The 23,293-nt window shown below is 50.3% G+C and overlaps 1 protein-coding gene across 1 annotated transcript in view; it reads right to left on the bottom strand.

Annotated features, from left to right (window-relative positions):
* The window catches only part of DYM (dymeclin), a gene marked incomplete at its 5' end in the record, with an annotated part of 271,700 nt that overhangs the window by 145,061 nt on the left and 103,346 nt on the right, over positions 1-23,293 (bottom strand). The window contains one exon of the mRNA XM_073584839.1: positions 20,553-20,717. Coding sequence (XP_073440940.1) covers positions 20,553-20,717 — 165 coding nt within the window. The remainder of the gene's footprint in view (positions 1-20,552; positions 20,718-23,293) is intronic.

The following is a 23,293-nucleotide window of genomic DNA, read 5'->3' as shown; positions in this document are numbered from 1 at the left end:
GTGTGATCATCGGCATGGTTGGAATGGTTTTCATCCTTCCTATGCAGGAGCCGGATGCTTTATCCCAGGTTCTAACATATTATTCCCAACCAAACTTTTTTTGGACACGGATGAGATAATACCTTGCAGCAATACAGTATGCGGCTCATGTAAGGTCAGAACAGCAAAGGCGGAGGAATCAGAGAAAAGAACAAGAGAAAATACCCCGGTCCGCGGCGCAGTGTCAGGGCGTGCAGCATGGTTAATGTCAGACATGGGGGTAACATTTCGGTCATGAGCAGATGCAATCTTCTGGCTTATCGGCTGGTAAGCACTCCATCATTCCTACATGTTTATATCTCCCAGAGCAGAAATGGATCTAAACAATTTCCTAGAAATATAACATTAGCTGTCACGTGAGTGGACCTGGGCGGTGTTTGTGTTACCGCCAGGCCTGCAGAAACTTCTCTCCATCTCTGTTATGACATAGACTTCATAGCACCGATACTTTAACAAATGGCCAGAGATGTGGAGAGATTCAAACACGAATGGAACCAGTCAAAAAAAAGTCATTACCAACTAAAGTGCAGCTCCATCCTGTAGGAACATCTGCAGATAGATGGGGAACCACAGAGTGCAGCAACCGAGCAAGCAGCAATCCAACAGCTGCTCAACTACCTACAGCAAACAGCAAGACTCTGTGACGGCCATCATCGGTGGTCTCTAGTCTGGTGGAGGGTGTCAGCAGTGGAGATACAGTGATTGCCCCAGCAGAATAGTGAGTGCAGCTCTGGGGTATAATACAGGATGTAACTCAGGATCAGTAATGTAATGTATGTACACAGTGACTGCACCAGCAGAATAGTGAGTGCAGCTCTGGGGTATAATACAGGATGTAACTCAGGATCAGTAATGTAATGTATGTACACAGTGGCTGCACCAGCAGAATAGTGAGTGCAGCTCTGGGGTATAATACAGGATGTAACTCAGGATCAGTAATGTATGTACACAGTGACTGCACCAGCAGAATAGTGAGTGCAGCTCTGGGGTATAATACAGGATGTAACTCAGGATCAGTAATGTATGTACACAGTGACTGCACCAGCAGAATAGTGAGTGCAGCTCTGGAGTATAATACAGGATGTAACTCAGGATCAGTACAGGATCAGTAATGTAATGTATGTAAACAGTGACTGCACCAGCAGAATAGTCAGTGCAGCTCTGGAGTATAATACAGGATGTAACTCGGGATCAGTACAGGATCAGTAATGTAATGTATGTACACAGTGACTGCACCAGCAGAATAGTGAGTGCAGCTCTGGGGTATAACACAGGATGTAACTCAGGATCAGTACAGGATCAGTAATGTAATGTATGTACACAGTGACTGCACCAGCAGAATAGTGAGTGCAGCTCTGGGGTAGAATACAGGATGTAACTCAGGATCAGTAATATAATGTATATACACAGTGATTGCACCAGCAGAATAGTGAGTGCAGCTCTGGGGTATAATATAGGATGTAACTCAGGATCAGTAATGTAATGTATGTACACAGTGACTGCACCAGCAGAATAGTGAGTGCAGCTCTGGGGTATAATACAGGATGTAACTCAGGATCAGTAATGTATGTACACAGTGACTGCACCAGCAGAATAGTGAGTGCAGCTCTGGGGTATAATACAGGATGTAACTCAGGATCAGTAATGTATGTACACAGTGACTGCACCAGCAGAATAGTGAGTGCAGCTCTGGGGTATAATACAGGATGTAACTCAGGATCAGTAATGTATGTACACAGTGACTGCACCAGCAGAATAGTGAGTGCAGCTCTGGAGTATAATACAGGATGTAACTCAGGATCAGTACAGGATCAGTAATGTAATGTATGTAAACAGTGACTGCACCAGCAGAATAGTCAGTGCAGCTCTGGAGTATAATACAGGATGTAACTCGGGATCAGTACAGGATCAGTAATGTAATGTATGTACACAGTGACTGCACCAGCAGAATAGTGAGTGCAGCTCTGGGGTATAACACAGGATGTAACTCAGGATCAGTACAGGATCAGTAATGTAATGTATGTACACAGTGACTGCACCAGCAGAATAGTGAGTGCAGCTCTGGGGTAGAATACAGGATGTAACTCAGGATCAGTAATGTAATGTATATACACAGTGATTGCACCAGCAGAATAGTGAGTGCAGCTCTGGGGTATAATATAGGATGTAACTGAGGATCAGTAATGTAATGTATGTACACAGTGACTGCACCAGCAGAATAGTGAGTGCAGCTCTGGGGTATAATACAGGATGTAACTCGGGATCAGTACAGGATCAGTAATGTAATGTATGTACACAGTGATAGCACCAGCAGAATAGTGAGTGCAGCTCTGGGGTAGAATACAGGATGTAACTCAGGATCAGTAATGTAATGTATATACACAGTGATTGCACCAGCAGAATAGTGAGTGCAGCTCTGGGGTATAATAGAGGATGTAACTCAGGATCAGTAATGTATGTACACAGTGACTGCACCAGCAGAATAGTGAGTGCAGCTCTGGGGTATAATAGAGGATGTAACTCAGGATCAGTAATGTATGTACACAGTGACTGCACCAGCAGAATAGTGAGTGCAGCTCTGCGGTATAATACAGGATGTAACTCAGGATCAGTAATGTAATGTATGTACATAGTGACTGCACCAGCAGAATAGTGAGTGCAGCTCTGGGGTATAATACAGGAGGTGACTCAGGATCAGTAATGTAATGTATGTACACAGAGACTGCAATATTTATATAAATGACATTTACAGTGAAGGAAACAACTATTTGATCCCTTGCCGATTTTGTAAGTTTGTTGGCAAGCACAGCAGTCAGACGTATTTTGTAGTTGGTGAGGTTTGCACCCATGTCAGTAGGAATTTTGCTCCACTCCTCGTGGCAGATGATCTCTAAATCATTAAGATTTTGAGGCTGTCACTTGGCAACTCAGAGCTTCAACTCCCTCCATAAGTTTTCTATGGGATTAATGTCTGTAGACTGGCTAGGCCACTCCATGACCTTAATGTGCTTCTTTTTGAGCCACTCTTTTCTTACCTTGGCTGTAAGTTTTGGGTCATTGTCTTGCTGGAAGACCCAGCCACGACCCATTTTTAATGTCCTGGCGGAGGGAACGAGGTTGTCACTCAGAATTTTACGGTACATGGCTCCATCTATTCTCCCATTGATGCGGTGAAGTAGTCCTGTGAACTTAGCAGAGAAACAACCCCAAAACATAATGTTTCCACCTCCATGCTTGACAGTGGGGAGGGTGTTCTTTGGGCCATAGGCAGCATTTCTCTTCCTCCAAACACAGCGAGTTGAATGTAAAAGAGATCAATTTTTGTCTCATCTGACCACAGCACCTTCTCCCAATCACTCACAGAATGATCCAGGTGTTCATTGGCAAACTTCAGACGAGCTGCACATGTGCCTTCTTGAGCAGGAGGACTTTGCGGGCACTACAGAATTATAAACCTTTATGGCATAATGTGCTACCAATGGTTTTCTTGGTGACTGTGGTGCTAGCTGCCTTGAGATCATTAACAAGTTCATCCCGTGTAGTTTTAGGCGGATCTCTCACATTCCTCATGATCAAGGATACCCCACAAGGTGAGATTTTGCATGATGTCCCAGATCGATGTCGATTGACAGTCATTTTGTATTTCTTCCATTTTCTTACAAATTGCACCAACAGTTGTCTAATTCTCACCCAGCGCCTTATGTATGGTTGTGTAACCCAATCCAGCTTTGTGCAGGTCTATGATCTTGTCCCGGACATCCTGAGAAAGATCTTTGGTCTTGCCCATGTTGCAGAGGTTGGAGTCTGACTGATTAATTGAGTCTGTGGACAAGAGTCTTTTATAAAGGTGACTATGTAAGACAGCTGACTTTAATGCAGGTAATGAGTTGATTAGGAGCGTCTAACTGGTCTGTAGGAGCCAGAACTCTTAATTGTTGGTAGGGGATCAAATACTTCTCACTGCAAAATGCAAATAAATTTATACTGTATATACAGGTAATAAGTCCAGGGGTGGACGTACCGTGTAAGTCTAGGTTAGCCACTTTGTGCCGTGAACTTCGCTTCCCTCTACCGGCCGCATTGTCTAGGCTTCTCTTCCGTGACAGTAAACTACAATGGTAAGTACACAAGTTGCTTTCAGAGTCTTGTCAGGAAACTTGTAATTACACATGTCACAATGTGGCGTTTACAGTTCTGCAGCAACATAAATGGTCTTATTTCTTGCAGCCTTTTATGGCTCTCACATCCAAATGAAATGCAGATGGTGGGGCGCGCCGAGGACCACACATACCTTCTCATCTGCCGACAGAGGGAGGGCCTAGTCTTTTGCACAATGCTCCACAATAACATGAGGTTCCATGTTCTCAGGGGGAGACTCCGCTACCGGTCAGTGTCATCGGGAAACCAGAGCGCTGCTTGCCCGATAGCCATCATATGCTCGGATAGTCTTTACTGCCGGACACGTGATCCCATGTGAATATGACCCTAAACATATGAACGGCGCTTCGATGAGACGCTCCCCACATCAGACGCTTGCGTGGTTTGTTTCTTCCAGACTATTTATAACAGTTTACAAGTCTTTTGACAATAAACATGTCAGCCGCCTGCAGAGCATTGTATCTCCACCCTTCCAGACCGCGATTAACTCTACCGCACTCAAAATGGTTTTGGTTAATTACGAAGGGTCATGTAAAACTTATCCTGTAAGGGGCGGTGGTGTTAGAGGAGCGCTAGGAAAACCAATTAGCACTCTGCGGATTGGACAAGATCTGACAGAGACAACATAGAAGAAAATGTCCTGGAGATATGAGATTTATGATCAGAACATGGAGTTTATGCTTCATCACCAACATAACTAAGACCAAAGGAAAATGAGGCAAAGAGAAGAATATAGGGTTAAGGGAACCCTTTTAGGGAATTCTGAGTTAATAACGTGTGTGTGTGTGTGTGTGTGTGTGTGTGGGGGGGGGGGGGGTCAGCAATCTAGCCAAAGGACATGGTTCTAAACAGACCTCCGAGACCACAAGCAAGGTGCCGTCCAAACAGATGGCAACCCACAGCGATCCTCAGAGAGAGCCCACAGAGAGGGCAGAAGTCCACAAGCCCACATGCCCCACAATGGCGACATACAGCAACAGGGGTCAGCTACATGTCCACAGCCAGAAGCGAGGTAAAATATTTGCATGTTGCGTGGACTTCAAGAAGGTCTTTGACTTAGTGAGGCACACCGGCCTATTACTGAAACTCCTGGAGAGCGGAAAAGGCGGCAGAACCTTCTACACCATCAGAAGACAACTGTACCACCTCAAACCAGCAGTGAGTCTGGCTTTGACAGCATCATCACTCCTATTCTGCGGTACGAGAGTGACGGTATGGGGCACAGCGACCTACCCAGACCAGGGAAAGTGGGATCTCAGCCCAACCGAAGTCTCCTACCTGTAGTTCTGCAAATATCTCCTCCAGGTCCATCACAACACCCTGTCGGGCAGAGCTGGGCTGATTCCGCATATGACTCACTATATACAAGAGGGCACCATCACACCAAGCGAACATACAGGCAGCAACCCCAGCTCCAACCATCATATAGCCCTGACAGAGCCAAAGCTCAGAGCAAGCCAGGAATCCAGGCAGCCTGTCCAGTCAAAGTCAGCAACACACCCTGACAAAAGCCCAAATAAAGGGGACCTCAGAGAGCTGCAAGAGGCGACACATAAAGAGATGGAAAAAAATGTACAGAAACCCACTATCAGTCACTGCGGATGGACTACACTTTGGGCACCATATCTGGAGAGGTTACGCCACCCCAAAGACAGGCAAGCCGAGTCTGTACAGACTAAGTGCCCAAAGCCTAGACGTGGAAACAAGACGGCATCGACAGATATACAAGCCGCGCGAGAACAGACTGAGCCAGCCCTGCCAGCAGGGGGCCCTAGAGGACGAGGCGCACTTCCTGCTGCACTGCAACAAATACTCAGCAGTGAGGACCTCCCATTTTCAGAGACTCTCCACTTACATCCCGGACTTTCCATCCATGGATGAAGAGAGGAATCTCCGCATCCTACTGGGGAAGAGGAATCAACATTGGAGATCGCCGCCCAGTAAGTCACTGAGAAGAACACAAGACCCCCGAACGGACTATTACTGACCCCAACATCCCCGCCCCTGCTACATTTATTTTCCTAGCTTTGGCAACGCTAATTGTATTCTACTCCTGCCAATAAAGCCAATTTGAATGCGGTCAATGGTGCAGCAGGTTGCACGTGCAGCAGGTTGCACGTGCGGCCTGCTGCTCCTTTCATATCTACTGTATGACATTGACAAGGGCAACAGAGCACAGTGTCATAGACTTGAATGGAGTGATGGTGAAGGCACAACTTGCCACACATCTCAATCCTCTTGCTTATGCTCTTGGCGCCAAGGAAGAACTATACGAGAATGGTAGTGGTGACCGCACCGATCTACCAGCTATGTAGAGCATATCTCCTGTGGCGACACTACAGGGAAATTAAAAATGTAAGACCCATTTGCAAAGGCTGGAAATTGTTAAATGAGCATTCAAAAGAACACTTGTTCCCAGTCATCGACCTGTGTAAACATGTAAAAAAACGCTCATTCGCTGGCTGAACGGATCGCCAATGTGGGAACATACATAATGCTCATTCATCAGCTGATTAGATCGTTGATGCGGTTCATTAAAGGGGTTGTCATTAGGGATGAGCAAACATGCTCTGTGATATCACGGTGCTCGGATGTGCTCGTTACTTGGTGAGCAATTGGCGGTGCGCGAGTTCAAACACGAATCCCCACCGCGTATCTTTGGTTACACAGGCAATAAACATGCGCGGATTGTCTGCAAGTCACTGTAATGCCGTCACCATCTTGGTCACAGCACTACTGTGATTGGCTAGCAGCCTCACATCAGCAGGGGGTTATAAAAGGACAGGCGCCTCCCGGCTTGGCATACTGGCGCCATTGCACAGCTCTGTGTGTGAACAGTATAACGATTCAGAGGCCTGTAGTCTTGATACAGATGCTGAAGCTGAACCATCATACTAAGAGCCCTTCTAAGGGCTAATCGTTTGTATCACATACAATGTGCATTTAGCAGAGGGAGAGAGAGTCGCAGGAGCAGGGAGAGTGACAGAATCCAGTCTGTTGACAGGGATTATGCCGGAGCAGTATGTTGGCAAATATATAGCTGCAGCTTTTTTTGTGAGGACTGAAAAGATATATATTGATCCATCAAGTATAATTTGATCCATCAAGTATTACGTGCTTTGAGGACTTTTTTGTGTTGCACATGCTGAGGATGTGGGGTAGGTGCGGCTATGCCTGTTGCTGAAGCACAAGAAACATGTCCTTCCACGACACAGATTCCTGTCCCGATTTGCAGGGAGGCACGGTATACCACTCCTGAAGCCAGAGCAGTGCGAACAGGTGGTCAGTTGGATAGTAGATAATGCTTCCAGCAGGCTAGGCAGCACCACCTAGTCTTCCACATGGTCCAGTCTCTCCAGCCTAAAGTCTGGATCACTTAATCCTCACCCTGCAACATCATTTCTTGATTGTGTCCTCTCAACCTGGATGCTCCAAGAGGGACAGGAGGACATGCAATTTAGTGATCTACAAATCTTATAGCAGTCACGGACACAAGAACATGATGATGGGGAATGGAAAATTTGGGATAAGGAGAAAGATGATGATGAGACACAGTTGCCGCTATGTCATGAAATCCGGAGGGTGAGGTGGTGGAAGAGGAGGTGGTGGATGATGTAGACCCTGACCTGGTAAGAAGCCATGTAGAACGAGGCCAGCAGCGCTGAGATCGAGAGATCGGTAGCACCGAAACAGACAGAAAGAGGCAGTGGGGTGACCAGTGAGAAAAGGCGGGCAACTGTTCCGCATAGCACAGACACTCATGAATTTCTCCGTCAAAGCGTTAGGTGTTCCCCAGTATGGGACTTTTTCAAAGAGTTCTGAGAGTAACAGAATGGCCATTTGCAACCTGTGCCATGACGAGATCAGCAAGGGCATGACCACTAAGAACTTCACCACCACCAGCATGATCAAGCACATCCTCTACGCACCCGGAACGGTTTGCCGAACGCCAGGGACCACGATTGATGCTAATGGATGACATCGGTGCCTCTTCCCCTGTGCAAAACACTAGTGCAGATGCCTCCTGCCCTGCACCTATCCTTGCACATTCTGACTTACCATCAACAGGCACTTCCAAATCCTTGTCTCAGCAGATCGTTCAGCTGTCCCTACCCCGGGCCTTGGAACGAAAAAGAAAGTTCTCAGCCAGCCACAGACCCAAATGCTAAACGGGCACATCTGATTGCCGTAGAAATGTTGCCATTTAGGCCGGTAGACACAGAGGATTTCCACTGACTCATGGCGGCAGCTGTCTCTCGGTACTCAGTTCCCAGCTGCCACTTTTTCTCCCGATGTGGCGACCCTGCCTTGTACCAGCATGTCTCCAGGAAAATCACCCGTGCCCTTACCAACGCACTTACTGGCATTGTGCACTTATGACCAACACGTAGACAAGCGCTTGTGGCCAGGGACACTACATGTCCCTGATGGCAGACTTTGTGAACATTGTGGAGAGTGGGGCTGAGTCACACCATGGCATAGCGCATATGCTCCCGACGCCAAAGATTGCTCTGTCAGGGTTAGAAATAGGCGAACCTGAACAGTTAAGTTTGGCGTCCGTAGTGAACACCTACTGTTCAGGCATGGACTGAGAACACAGACTTCATGAGGAAGTGAACACCAGGTGCATGACAGCGCGGCAAACACTGCTTCTGATTGGCAGTAAAATCATCACCGGCCAGACAGGCGCGGTTGCCACGCTGTCGAAAGACGTGAGTCTTCAGCTGTTAACGGAGATATAAAGTTTACCTCCGGTCACTGGTGTTGGCTGATGGGACTACTGCTAACAGTGAGAGCAGGAGCAGCTGATGGGAGTATTCATCAGTTGCCTCTGGCGCTGTAAATAAATAATTATAAACCAAAAAATGGCGTTGCTGCCCCTGTATTTTTGATGACCAGTCAGGCAAAACTCACAGCTGGGAGGTGCAACCCTCAGCAAAACTGGTTATCAAGAATAGAGCGGCCCCCACGCCATATTTTTTAATTATTTATTTAACTATAGGATTAGTAATGGATAGGTGTCTTATAGACGCCTCTCCATTACTTAGCCGTGGGCTTGATGTCACCTGACAATACAAAGGTGATGTCAGCCTCACAAATATGAACCCCACACTTGCCACCGCTACAGGGCAAGTGGGAAGAGCCAGGCAAAGTGCCAGAATTGGGGCATCTAATAGATGCGCATTTTCTGGGCGGCTGCGGGCTGCCATTTTTAGGCTGAGTGGGGGGCAATATCCATGGCCCCTTACCAGCATGAGAATACCAGCCTGTGGACCCCTTTATTCTTGACAACCAGCCCTGCTGAAGCTGACAGCTGAGGGTTGCAGTCCCCAGCTGTGACATTTGCCTGGCTGGTTATCATAAATACAGGGGAGCCCACTTTTTTTTTTTTTTTTTAATTTATTTACAGCCCAGGATCCGGCTGATGAATACTCCCGTCCGCCGCTCCTGCTCTCTTGGTTATTAGCGGCAGCAGGCATCAGCTGACACCAGTGACCGGAGGTAAAAGTTATACCTCCGAACACAGCTGCACGCTCACACTGTCGTTTGATGGCGTGGGAACCTTGGCTGTCTGACCGGCAGTGATAATTTTACCACTGATCAGAAGCGGTGCTTTCCGCGCTATCACGCACATGACAGCGTGGCAAACATTCAAGTGAATGGAGTCCATGTACTGGCACCGTTTTGGTACCTGAACCTGCTGGACCCGAACATCCAGGGATGCAGGAGGATCCAGGGACACTGGAGGTACCGTGGTGATTGGTGGACCCCATTTCTCTCTCCTCTGATGTTTGATCACATCAGAGGAGAGAGAAATTAAATGGGAAATCTGACTTTTTTTTTTGCGGTCGCCGTCATTCTGTAATAACGGTGATCGCAACGCTGGGGTTGGTAAAAACCGACTCAAACCATGTTCTCTGGGGTCTCTGCTGCCCACGGTAGCCGAGACCCTGGAGAAATTACAATGTGGCACTGAGGAATAAGTACCCTTAACTGCCGTCATTAAAAGGCTTATCGGCGGTTGTTAAGGAAATAAACATTTTTTTTTCTCTGTAAACTCCAATTTCTCGTGGGTTTGTAATGTTTAATGGTCACTCCTTAACGTTGAGTAAAAGTGTGGCACCATTGTGCTCAGCAGCGATCTGGGAGTCAGATGCTTTTAGGGTCTTCCCCATGCTGTACTCCTTCCATTTGAACACTTTTCACTGCCCCCGAGACCTCTTTGTAGTGTCTGGGGGAAAAAAATCTTGGCTTTCCCACTGACTCCCATTATACTCATTACGCGAAAAAAGCATGCAAGTATTAGGAACTGCTCAGCTTGAGCAACGAGCTCCCGAGCATTTTAGTGCTCCATCATTGCTAGTTGTGGGGGAATCAGTGGGGGAATGACTGCTGGGACCCTCACTGATCGGCAGCATGGGGAATTGTTATCCCCATTACAAAATGAAGCAGGTCAGGTGACCGAGCACCGCACTATTCATTCTCTAAGGAGCTGCCGGAAACAGCCGAGCACATCCCCATAGGCCTACAGCATGAATGGAATGGCGGTCGATCATGAGCACTGCAGCTCCATTCTAGCGGGTCCCTGCGGTCGGGACCCTCATCGATCAACAAATTATTACCTATCCTGAGGATGGGCGATAGCTTGTTTTACCGATCAACCCCTTTTTAAATCATCCTTCTCGGCAGCATGCAAACCGGTGATGTGCTGCCAACATGATGCTGAATGGATACCGGGCGTTCATACTGATGATCGTTCTGCCCACATAGTTTTCTTGGCACATGTGAATAAGGCCATAAACGAGTGCTGAGAAATTGGGCCTCTATAGGCGCGGCGAGGAACCGGGAAGGTAAGTAATACACAGTGTGTCACTTTCCACCATTCTAGCAGAGATGTCCATCACTAACCGCAGCCCCGACGTGCACAGTGGGATTGTGTGAAAGGGGCCTGGATACAGGCAGCGCTGCAGGTAGACATATATCCCTATGGAGTACGGTTAAGTCTAAGGCTACATAGGAGGCACTGAATAACCTCAGCGTGGGATTAACCTGTCGAAGTGACACGAGGTAGCTGCCAGGCATGGCTCAAGCTGTAGGAGCAGCACAGATGGCCTCCTACCAGATGTCAGCTCGTGGCGGCTATACAATAAGCTGCGTTGTACCGCTGCGCTCCGTAGATTGACGTGGGCACGTCTCCCCCTCCCACTTACTCATCGGCTAATAGTCACACTTATGGAGGGGGAATCTTTCATCCTTCGGTCATATCAGTTTGTGTGACACAATAATGACAGTAAGGAGGCAGGAGCCATGTTCAAACAGGTCGCCCGGCACTTTGCTTCATATCACTCCTATAACCTTCGAGTTACAACAGGTCCGTTAACACACTCCATGCTGTCAGCGGCAAAGCTGGGAAGACCAGAGATCAGCAACCTGCTCCAAAATAAACACACACACTAAAATGGGTAAGTTAAATGGCTACCTGAAGAAAAACCTGCCTATAAGTCCAGGGCTGCTCTGGTGCTTCCAGACAGTCTCTACTGTGCTGCAGTGATGAGATCACGTCAACACAAGTGACCACTGCAGCCAATCACTCATTACGAACAGTGACGTAAGCCGAGAGGGAAGCACCAGAAAAGCAGAGATGGAGTGGCGGGGGGGATTCAGCACTAATGACCACCAGGGCTAATTACTGGCCTCAGCCATGGGACGTTGAGGTTAAAACTTTGGCGCGGCTTTGCTTATATATCTTGGCCTGCAGAGCGAGGGGATTGTAACGTAATGTGGCCTTCTGAAAGGGAGGTGAAAATGCCCAGTATGTATAATATAGGGAAACCAATAATCTATCAGATGAAATCTGGTCTGGATGAGGTTGGTCGTTTCAGATCGTTCATATGTCTATGCAGGAAAACAGGATTTTTGGGTTGCTTACAGTAAAATCTGTTTCTCGGAGCCTTCATTGGGGGACACAGAGACCATGGGTGTATGCTGCTGCCACTAGGAGGCTGACACTATGCACAAAAAAAGGTTAGCTCCTCCTCCGCAGTGTACACCCCACCGACCAGCAGGGAATTCCTCAGTTAGTGAGAAAGCAGTAGGAGAAGTAACAGAATAGATTGAAAACAGAACAAACAACTCAACTGTAACCAATCAACCAAAGTAAGAACAGGAGTTGTAGAACATGGGAGGGTGCTGTGTCCCCCAATGAAGGCTCCGAGAAACAGATTTTACGGTAAGCAACCCAAAAATCCTGTTTTCTCGTTCGCCTTATTGGGGGACACAGAGACCATGGGACGTCCCAAAGCAGTCCCTGGGGTGGGAAACAAACTTCCATCAGGCCAGTGGACTCCCCACCGCTGCTTGCAGGATCCTTCTACCTAGGCTGGCGTCCGCCGAAGCGTAGGTGTGGACCTTGTAGAATTTCACAAACGTGTGAACCGAAGACCAGGTTGCAGCTTTGCAAAGCTGCAGCACGGAGGCTCTGTGGCGTACCGCCCAGGAAGCACCCACTGCCCGGGTAGAGCGCGCTCTGATCCCCGGAGGGGCCACTCGATGCTTAACCCGGTAGGCCTCCAAAATTGCCGATCTGATCCAGCGAGCAATAGTAGCTTTGGAAGCCGGGTGACCATTCCGCGCCCCATCTGGAATGACGAAAAGAGAGTCTGTCTTTCGCAAGGAAGTCGTCCTAGACAGATAGACTCTTATCGCCCTGACCAGATCCAGTTTGTTCAGGGACCGCTCCCGAGGGTGAGTTGGACTCGGACAGAAGGATGGCAGAACAATATCCTCATTGAGGTGAAAGGAGGACACCACCTTCGGAAGAAAAGAGGGCGGAGGCCGCAGAACTACCTTGTCCTGGTGAAGCACCAAGAAAGGAGAGCGGCAAGAAAGAGCCGCCAATTCCGGATGGAAGTGATGGCCACCAGAAAAGCTACCTTCCAAGAAAGGAGAGAAAGGGAAACATCCCTGAGAGGTTCAAAAGGAGAACCTTGCAGAACCTCAAGAACCAGATTAAGATCCCATGGATCCACGGGCGCTCGATACGGAGGAGCCGTGTGAGCCACGCCCTGAAGAAAGGTTTTGACCTGAGGGCGGGAGGCCAACGTCTTCTGAAATAAAATGGACAGCGCCGAAACTTGACCCTTCAAGGAACTGAGAGCAAGCCCCGCATCCAGCCCTGCCTGAAGAAACGCCAGAACGGAAGGGAGCGAAAAACACATGGGCGCGATGTTATTGGCCTCACACCAAGTGAAATAGGCCTTCCAAGTACGGTAGTAAATTTTGGAAGATGATGGCTTCCTGGCTCGGATCATGGTATGAATTACTCGACCGGAGAATCCTGCTAGTTTCAAAACCTCGGTCTCAACAGCCACGCCGTTAAATTGAGCGGCCGAGAATTGGGGTGGCAAATCGGGCCTTGAGACAGCAGATCTGCCCTGTCTGGAAGCTTCCAGGGGGCGTCCGCGAGAAGGTTGACAATGTCCGCGAACCAAGACCTTCTGGGCCAATTCGGGGCGATGAGAATGACTGGAATCCCTTCTGCTTTGATCTGCTTCAACAGCTTGGGAAGAAGAGGCAGGGGAGGAAACAGGTAGGGGAGCTCGAACTGCGACCAAGGAATGGCCAGAGCGTCGGCGCCCACTGCGAGAGGATCTCGAGCCCTGGATACAAACTGTGGCACTTTCCTGTTGAGGCGAGAAGCTAGCAGATCTACGTCCGGGGTTCCCCAACGATGGCAGAGCTGAAGAAATACCTCCGGATGTAGGGACCACTCTCCTGCCGCGAGACCCTCGCAGCTGAGAAAATCGGCGGCCCAGTTGTCTACGCCGGGAATGTGTACCGCGGAGATTGTCGGTACCGAAATCTCTGCCCACCGAAGGATCTTGGACACTTCTGCCCGGGCTGACACACTCTGTGTCCCTCCTTGGCGGTTGACATATGCCACCGCTGTGGCATTGTCTGTCTGCATCCGGACAGGAAGGCCCCTGAGGAGCCTCTCCCAGTGGACGAGAGCCAGATGGATCGCTCGTATCTCTAGGACGTTGATCGACAGCGCAGATTCCTGAGTCGACCAACGACCCTGAACAGTGTGACTGCGGAAAACTGCACCCCAGCCGAGGAGGCTGGCATCCGTTGTTACAATCTGCCAGTGAATGGGAAGAAAAGACCGCCCCAAGAGGATGAGAGGTGACGTCAACCACCAGTTGAGTGACCGCTTGATCCGGCCTGAAAGACGAACAGGGCGATCCAGGGACAGAGCCGACCTGTTCCAACTCGACAGAATGGCGTGTTGGAGAGGTCTGGCGTGAAATTGGGCAAAGGAAACTGCCTCTATCGCCGCCACCATCTTTCCCAGGACCCTCATGGTTGTTCGGAGGGACGGAAATCGTGTGGTCTGCAGTGATCGTACATCCTGCCGCAGGGAGAGAATCTTCTCTTGAGGGAGAAAGACCCTTGACCGACGAGTGTCGAACAGGAGGCCCAGAAACACAAGACGTTGAGTAGGAACCAGACAGGACTTTTTCCTGTTGACGATCTACCCGAAATTGGAAAGAGTGTCTAGGACGATCGTCAAACTTAGGCGTGCCTGTTGGCCAGCCAAAGGATGTCCGCGTCTTTTCCGGACCGACAGGCTCTGGTGGGCGAGTGGGTGGGAGACGGGGGACGGGGACCAGTTGGATCGCCTGACACGCGTCCGTGCTCAGGCTCTTGGTCCTTCCGTGGAGACCTATGAGGATACGGGGTGGCAGTTCACGCTGTACTCATAGCCTCCTTGTGGGACTACAGATGTGACCGTTCACTCTGTATCCCTCCGCAAAACCTGAAAAGAAAACGACGCACACTGAGGTAGATATGGGTCTAATGAAAGACCCGTGTCCACCTCCTACTGACACTAAGCTAAACTGAGGAATTCCCTGCCGGTCGGTGGGGTGTACACTGCGGAGGAGGAGCTAACCTTTTTTTGTGCATAGTGTCAGCCTCCTAGTGGCAGCAGCATACACCCATGGTCTCTGTATCCCCCAATAAGGCGAACGAGAAATCTGGAGTTCTGCATCAGTAAATGGTGACCGGTGCCCCGTCTTCACCTCTGGCTGCGGCAGACACATGGGGCGCTGTGGAAGGCCATAGACCAGTGCCAATGACAATGGTGCCTTGTCCATCCCGCGGCTGAGAACGGCCAGGAGGGGCGACGATCACGCTTTATGCCACGCTCCACGTGTGATCTGATATAATGACTAAGAATGTCAGCAACCTAGAGTCACACTTACTGTCAGGGGTGGAGAGCCGTTCTAATCCGATCAGAATTTTGTAACAAAAACAACAAAATGATAAAAAGGCAAAGGAAAAAAAAAAAACCTGGCGGGACTGAAAAAATATATATTACATAAAGTTTCTAAAAAGGTAAAAAGTGTTGCTCCTCATGTACAAGCTTTTACATCATTTTTGCCAGCCAATCGTACCTATATGCTGACTGCATGTGGAATTTTTCTGGGATTTTATTTATTTATTTATTTTTTTTAACAGGTCACAAGCAAGGGGCAGGTTATAGTGGTCTGGCCTGGTGACCCCAATAGGCTGCGTTTCTGTGCTTGGGGTGGACGGCCCTTAGTAAGCGTCCCTGAGGCTTTGGCTCATCCTTAATTGGCTGCCTGGATGGAGTTGGCCCCGCACAGAACTTGTCCTACGACTTGGGATGCCTCTCACGGGATTTCCCTGCGGTTCTCTGCTCATTGAGTCACCTTTAGCTTTCATGGATGACTTAAACATAAAAATCCTCCTCCTTGCCCAGTTTCCTGCGCATTGTGAATCCCACCTACGAACTGATCTTTTTCGGGGGTAATTTTCAAGGGCTTCACATAATAAAAGCTACCACCCAAATGAAGTACGATGCTGTGCCCGGGACTACACCCTCCTCTGGTTCCCTCTCAGAAGATGAAGATGGTTTCACTTATGATCTCTGTGTGGTCCGCTCCTGCCGCGTCCCCCGCTAAGCACCACTTCCCCTCCGCTCATTTAGACTCTCTCCTTTTTGTCATGCGATTTTCCCTCCTCTCCGCTGTAGAACTGGCGTTACGCATATTAACCCTTTGCCAATCACAGAAACCTGAAATACCCATTAGGGGGGTTGGGATGGGTTGCAGCATAACACTACTATCCAGCAGCTGAAGAACCACAAGTAAAAGCATGACCTCATCATTAGACATGCTGGCACTTGCAGTTACCCCAAGCCAGTATACAGTATTTTATCTCTAGCTGTGTTATATAAAAATAGCTCCAATATGACGAGAAAGTTAATTATAACCAGAGGTGTCTCGTTATTAGCCACAACAGAACAAGCAGGCACAGAGCACAGGAACAGCAGGGCCGGAACCCGGAGCCTCACTGCGGCATTACTGTGGGACTTCTGCCTCTCTGGATGGAAGGTCAGTGGAAAGAGCACAATCTGCAGATCCCCAACGTACTGTTTATTAGTGCAACTTCTGTCATATAAAGTGTAGCAATCCAAAGGTGAGGCAGGAGCTCTTACTGCCGCCACGGGGAGCCCGTGCACACGCCACCGCAGGGAGCCCATAACCGCGTCGCCGCAGGGAGCTCATACTCACGCCGCCAAAAGGAGCTCACACTCGCGCCGCCGCAGGGAGCCCATACCCGCGTCGCCGCAGGGAGCCCATAGCCGAGCCGCCGCAGGGAGCCCATACCCGAGCCGCCGCAGGGAGCCCATAGCCGAGCCGCCGCAGGGAGCCCATACCCGCGTCGCCGCAGGGAGCCCATACCCGAGCCGCCGCAGGGAGCCCATACCCGAGCCGCCGCAGGGAGCCCATAGCCGAGCCGCCGCAGGGAGCCCATACCCGCGTCGCCGCAGGGAGCCCATACCCGAGCCGCCGCAGGGAGCCCATAGCCGAGCCGCCGCAGGGAGCCCATAGCCGAGCCGCCGCAGGGAGCCCATACCCGAGCCGCCGCAGGGAGCCCATACCCGAGCCGCCGCAGGGAGCCCATACCCGAGCCGCCGCAGGGAGCCCATACCCGAGCCGCCGCAGGGAGCCCATACCCGAGCCGCCGCAGGGAGCCCATACCCACACTGCCACCCTCTGTGCCCATTTAACAGGCTAAAGACTGAACTACAGAACAAAATTATACTTATAGAAAACACTGAGGTGATACTTCTACACCTGTGGGTTTCCCACTACTCGGACCCCACACAGATCAGCAGAACAGGTCACTTTTACCCCCATTAGAATAGAGCAGCAATGCGCCTGCTCATCCGCCGTCCATGTATGGTCCGCTTTCTCCTGCAGACACACAGGGGATGAATGAAGCGAAGGGCAAGCGTGCACTGCGGCTCCATCCTAAAGGGGATACAACTGCCCCATTCTGGTGATTGGAGGGGTCCCAGCAGGCAGCTCCCCACCGATGTAGAAGTTACCTTTCCCATGGACAGATGATCAATTCTACCCACCAGAAAACATCTTTTATTGTATGCAAAAAATTAGAAAGTTTTGAAACTTTCATCCATTATCACAGGTATGAGGGTCTGCACATCTCCTCTCCCTTCTGGAGTTTGGCCGCTCCACTTCTGATCTAGTTCTGGATCTGAGTGACTCCTGCATTGGCGTGTCACCAGTGCTGTGCATGAAGGGGCTGGCTGGCTTATTCCACTTGTTAAGGCAGCCCCCTTCTCGGTTTGGGCAACTGCTGTAATAAGGGGGCTGGCACCACTCTAGAAATCAGCAGGGAGACAATTCTGATGATGTGCCCACCCAGGAAACAATCAAAACAAGAAATGGAGCTTCTGATCCCAGAGCTTGTGGGGATAAACTAATTAAAAAGTCCATAGTTTATGGATATTAAAAAAAGGTCAATAAAAATGAAAAAAAAAATTTCATAAATATTGGGGCTGAAATTATTGGCTGGAAAAAAAAAAAAAAAGTGGTGCACCCCCTGACCAAACAATCACTAAAAAAAAGTGACAAAGTATTTGGGATGAGCTGGTGATGTTTCAGGTTTTCAGCAGCCCTCCGGAGGATGAGCGCTCCTGTCTCTGCATTCACTGGTCACTGCAATGTTAGTGCACACAGATGTACAGGAGCCTCTCACTGCGATGTGCCTATGAGCGTGATGAATGAATACCATGGAGGCAGATCCTGATCTCGGCCGACCCCTCCCTTAGGAGCAGGAGAAGAAGAGTTATCCCTGTTTCAACATCTCGGTTTTCTTTTGCAGAAACGTTTCGCTTCCTCCTGGCTGACAACTCTGTCACCGCTCATGTGACGGACGCTCGGTGCGGGGTCACTGCAGCTACGGTGTGGGTATCACATGAGCGTTGGACAAGCCGAGCACCAAACACTACAGCAGAGAGGGAGCAGAGATCCAGAACGCAGAATGGCCCAATACATCCGTACTATTACATGATCAGCAATAAATGGCGGGTTTACAGGAACGGCAATGATCACGAGCGAACGTGAGAACGGATATCACCCAAGTCAAAGGCCCTTAAAGGGGGTGTGTGGTCAGAGAATGGGCAAATGTTTAAAGAATAACTTATTTTTACTAAAATGTGCGACTTTCACACTGGACACCAGGTCCAATATTAGCTGCCAATGCCGGGCTCAGGACATATTGGTATTTATAGGAGGAACACCTGAGCATGCTCTACTCCTGTTATATACGGTATATAGAGGTGTTATCAGTCACTGTACAGGAGGAGGAGGTGAGCTGTGATATCTATTGTGAATGGTGGATCCTGTGTCATCTACTGTATATAGAGGTGTTATCAGTCACTGTACAGGAGGAGGAGGAGGTGAGCTGTGACATCACTTTTGTGAATGGTGGATCCTGTGTTATCTACTGTATATAGAGGTGTTATCAGTCACTGTACAGGAGGAGGAGGTGAGCTGTGACATCACTTTTGTGAATGGTGGATCCTGTGTTATCTACTGTATATAGAGGTGTTATCAATCATTGTAAAGTCCGCCCGCTTTGTCAGGTCTAAGACCCATTTTACAATGTATGCAAAAACCCCTCAAACACTGAGATTTCACTCAGGTTCTGCTTTAAAAATGAAGCCTTGGCACAGCCTTGTAGTTGCTCCATGCAATATGCATGTGATGATTCTTTCTACATAAGAGACTATGGAGCCCGGCATGGTGCTGCTGCTCGCCCGGCAGATCCTCCCCACAGGATCGCATACACCTTGAGGTCCAGAGCTCTTAATATAATACAGTAGGACCACATTTGTCACATCTGCAGCGCCATAGTGCGGTTCTCTACTGAAAGGATGTGCCTTGCGCTAAGTGACCAGCCGGAGACTAACGAATGTTCTGTTTAATTTCCTATAAATCCTGCAGTTTAAGGGGATCATCAACCTAAAGGGAATGTGTCATTAGAAAATTCTTGTTTAAATCGGGTTTAAGTTAAATAAGTCTAAATATTTTTATTTTATAAAAAAAAAAAAAAAAATCTGAAATCTTACAGTCTTCAAAAAGCCTTATACGAGACTTTCCTTTTCAGCAGTCTTATTTTCATCACAGACAAAATAGAGTGCAGCTCTGGGGTATAATACAGGATGTAACTCAGGACCAGTAATGTAATGTACACAGTGACTGCACCAGCAGAATAGTGAGTGCAGCTCTGGAGTATAATACAGGATGTAACTCAGGATCAGTAATGTAATGTATGCACACAGCGACTGCACCAGCAGAATAGTGAGTGCTGCTCTGAAGTATAATACAGGATGTAACTCAGGACCAGTATTGTATGTACACAGTGACTGCACCAGCAGAATAGTGAGTGCAGCTCTGGGGTATAATACAGGATGTAACTCAGGATCAGTAATGTAATGTATGCACACAGTGACTGCACCAGCAGAATAGTGAGTGCAGCTCTGGGGTATAATACAGGATGTAACTCAGGACCAGTAATGTAATGTATGCACACAGTGACTGCACCAGCAGAATAGTGAGTGCAGCTCTGGAGTATAATACAGGATGTATCTCAGGATCAGTACAGGATCAGTAATGTATGTACACATTGACTGCACCAGCAGAATAGTGAGTGCAGCTCTGGGGAATAATGCAGGATGTAACTCAGGATCAGTAATGTAATATATGTACACAGTGAATGCACCAGCAGAATAGTGAGTGCAGCTCTGGGGTATAATACAGGATGTAACTCAGGATCACAGAGACTGCACCAGCAGAACAGTGAGTGCAGCTCTGGAGAATAATACTGGTGGTAACTCAGGATCAAATGATATAAGCCGACACATTATAAGTTGCCATGCACCCACGACACAGGTAACAGACACGGACTGTACACAGGAGCATGCAGCATGCAGATAGCGAGCAGAGATTAATAACCTGGAGGCATAGGATCGGAGTATATGAGAACAAGTTATAGACAAGAGCTCCTCTCCATTGTCACTGAGACTGGTGAAGCAATGCTGCAGCGTGGAGCAGTGAGAGGGAGGAAAATACATTTTGTCCAGTACATATAAGTATCTCCGCAAGTGGCGGCAGGCAGAACTGAAAGACAAGGGGGAAATGAGAGAAAAAGAGAGAGAGGGAGGGAGGGGAAAAAAGGGAAATTTTCCTTTGAGAAATCTGATCATGTTATTTTTAACAATGAAAGAGGTTCTTGTGCCTGAAACCCTCAGATGCTGGTAATTGGCGCATGCAGAACATTAGAGCGGCATTTCATGTGAGCAGGAGACATTTTCAATTCAATGCTTTTGAGAATGAGCATGCACTAGCATGCAATTATCGGCAGGATTCAATTCCACGCCGTCCCTGCACAAAGTACAGCAGGCCGGGCCCCTGAAAGAGCAACTGTCTGCGATGGATGGCCTATGCACAGAGAAGACAATGACTGTATCAAATAAAGAAAATGTCTGCTTCATACAGCGCCACTTTAGTATATGGGCTGTACTGGGTATAGCATTCATTCACAATAGTAAGATCTGTCATACTGGGCCTACTCCATGGACTGGAAAAAAAGCTGTTTCCAGCAGGAAAAAAACAACAGATTTTTCTTCTTTCTTATTCTTTTTTTTTTTTTTTTTTTTTAAAGGGAACCCGTCACGTTACATTTTATCTAAACTGTCCCCAGTGCATTTTTTTCATCAAAAACAGTCCTGTAATCAAGTGCAAAAGGCACTTTATGTCATTAGATTGTACCTGCTCATTTAGTCACGGTTGGCGTTGTCACAACACGAGCGCGGGGAGCCGCTCGCCGCCACCACACGAGCGCGAGGAGCCGATCGTCGCCACCGCACGAGCGCGGGGAGCCGCTCGCCGCCACCACAAGAGCGCGAGGAGCCAATCGTCGCCACCGCACGAGCGCGGGGAGCCGCTCGCCGCCACCACAAGAGCGTGAGGAGCCGATCGTCGCCACCGCACGAGCGCGGGGAGCCGCTCGCCGCCACCACAAGAGCGCGAGGAGCCAATCGTCGCCACCACAAGAGCGCGAGGAGCCGATCGTCGCCACCGCACGAGCGCGGGGAGCCGCTCGCTGCCACCACAAGAGCGCGAGGAGCCGATCGTCGCTACCACACAAGCGCGGGGAGCCGCTCGCCGTAACCACAAGAGCGCGAGGAGCCGATCGTCGCCACCACACGAGCGCGAGGAGCCGATCGTCGCCACCACACGAGCGCGAGGAGCCGATCGTCGCCACCACAAGAGCGCGGGGAGCCGCTCGCCGCCACCACACGAGCGCAGGGAGCCGCTCGCCACCACAAGAGCGCGGGGAGCCGCTCGCCGCCGCCGCCACCACAAGAGCGCGAGGAGCCGCTCGCCGCCGCCGCCACCACAAGAGCGCGAGGAGCCGCTCGTCGCCACCACAAGAGCACGGGGAGCCGCTCGCCGCCACCACAAGAGCGCGAGGAGCCAATCGTCGCCACCACAAGAGCGCGAGGAGCCGATCGTCGCCACCGCACGAGCGCGGGGAGCCGCTCGCCGCCACCACAAGAGCGCGAGGAGCCAATCGTCGCCACCGCACGAGCGCGGGGAGCCGCTCGCCGCCACCACAAGAGCGCGAGGAGCCGATCGTCGCCACCGCACGAGCGCGGGGAGCCGCTCGCCGCCACCACAAGAGCGCGAGGAGCCGATCGTCGCCACCACACAAGCGCGGGGAGCCACTCGCCGTCACCACAAGAGCGCGAGGAGCCGATCGTCGCCACCACACGAGCGTGGGGAGCCACTCGCCGTCACCACAAGAGCGCGAGGAGCCGATCGTCGCCACCACACGAGCGCGGGGAGCCGATCGTCGCCACCACAAGAGCGCGGGGAGCCGCTCGCCGCCACCACACGAGCGCAGGGAGCCGCTCGCCACCACCACAAGAGCGCGGGGAGCCGCTCGCCGCCACCACCACAAGAGCGCGGGGAGCCGCTCGCCGCCGCCGCCACCACAAGAGCGCGAGGAGCCGCTCGTCGCCACCACAAGAGCACGGGGAGCCGCTCGCCGCCACCACAAGAGCCCGAGGAGCCGATCGTCGCCACCACACGAGCGCGGGGAGCCGCTCGCCGCCACCACACGAGCGCGGGGAGCCGCTCGCCGCCGCCACCACACGAGCGCGAGGAGCCGATCGTCGCCACCGCACGAGCGCGGGGAGCCGCTCGCCGCCACCGCACGAGCGCGGGGAGCCGCTCGGCGCCACCGCACGAGCGCGGGGAGCCGCTCGGCGCCACCACACGAGCGCGGGGAGCCACTTGGCGCCACCACACGAGCGCAACACAGGCGCGGGGAGCCGCTCGTCGTCGCGACACAAGCGCTGGGAGCCGCTCGTCGTCACTACGTGGCGCAAGCGCAGCTCCACAGTACACACTTAAGTGCAGGATTTTTCAAAGCAGATTCGAGTGGTTAGATGCTAAAAATGACACGACAGGTTCCCTTTAAGGATTGGGCCGTGTTTGGAAGTTATCCGCTATTCATTTATCAGGGGATAACTTTCTGATGGCCATGGGGGGGCTATCCGGGATTCTGAAGAGCCCAGTGTAAATGGATGGGGATAACTTCCAAACTTGGCACAACTCCTTTAAGACTGAAGCTGTATGACAAAGTTTCCTTCCCAATGGGCTGAGAAGCAAAGTATGTTGGGATCTTT

Source organism: Dendrobates tinctorius, unplaced genomic scaffold (genome assembly GCF_039654945.1).
Source record: "Dendrobates tinctorius isolate UK_male_01 unplaced genomic scaffold, ASM3965494v1 ptg000085l, whole genome shotgun sequence".
NCBI lineage: Eukaryota > Metazoa > Chordata > Amphibia > Anura > Dendrobatidae > Dendrobates > Dendrobates tinctorius.
The sequence above is the reverse complement of the archived record's forward strand: the minus strand, read 5'-3'. Positions and strand labels throughout refer to the sequence as shown.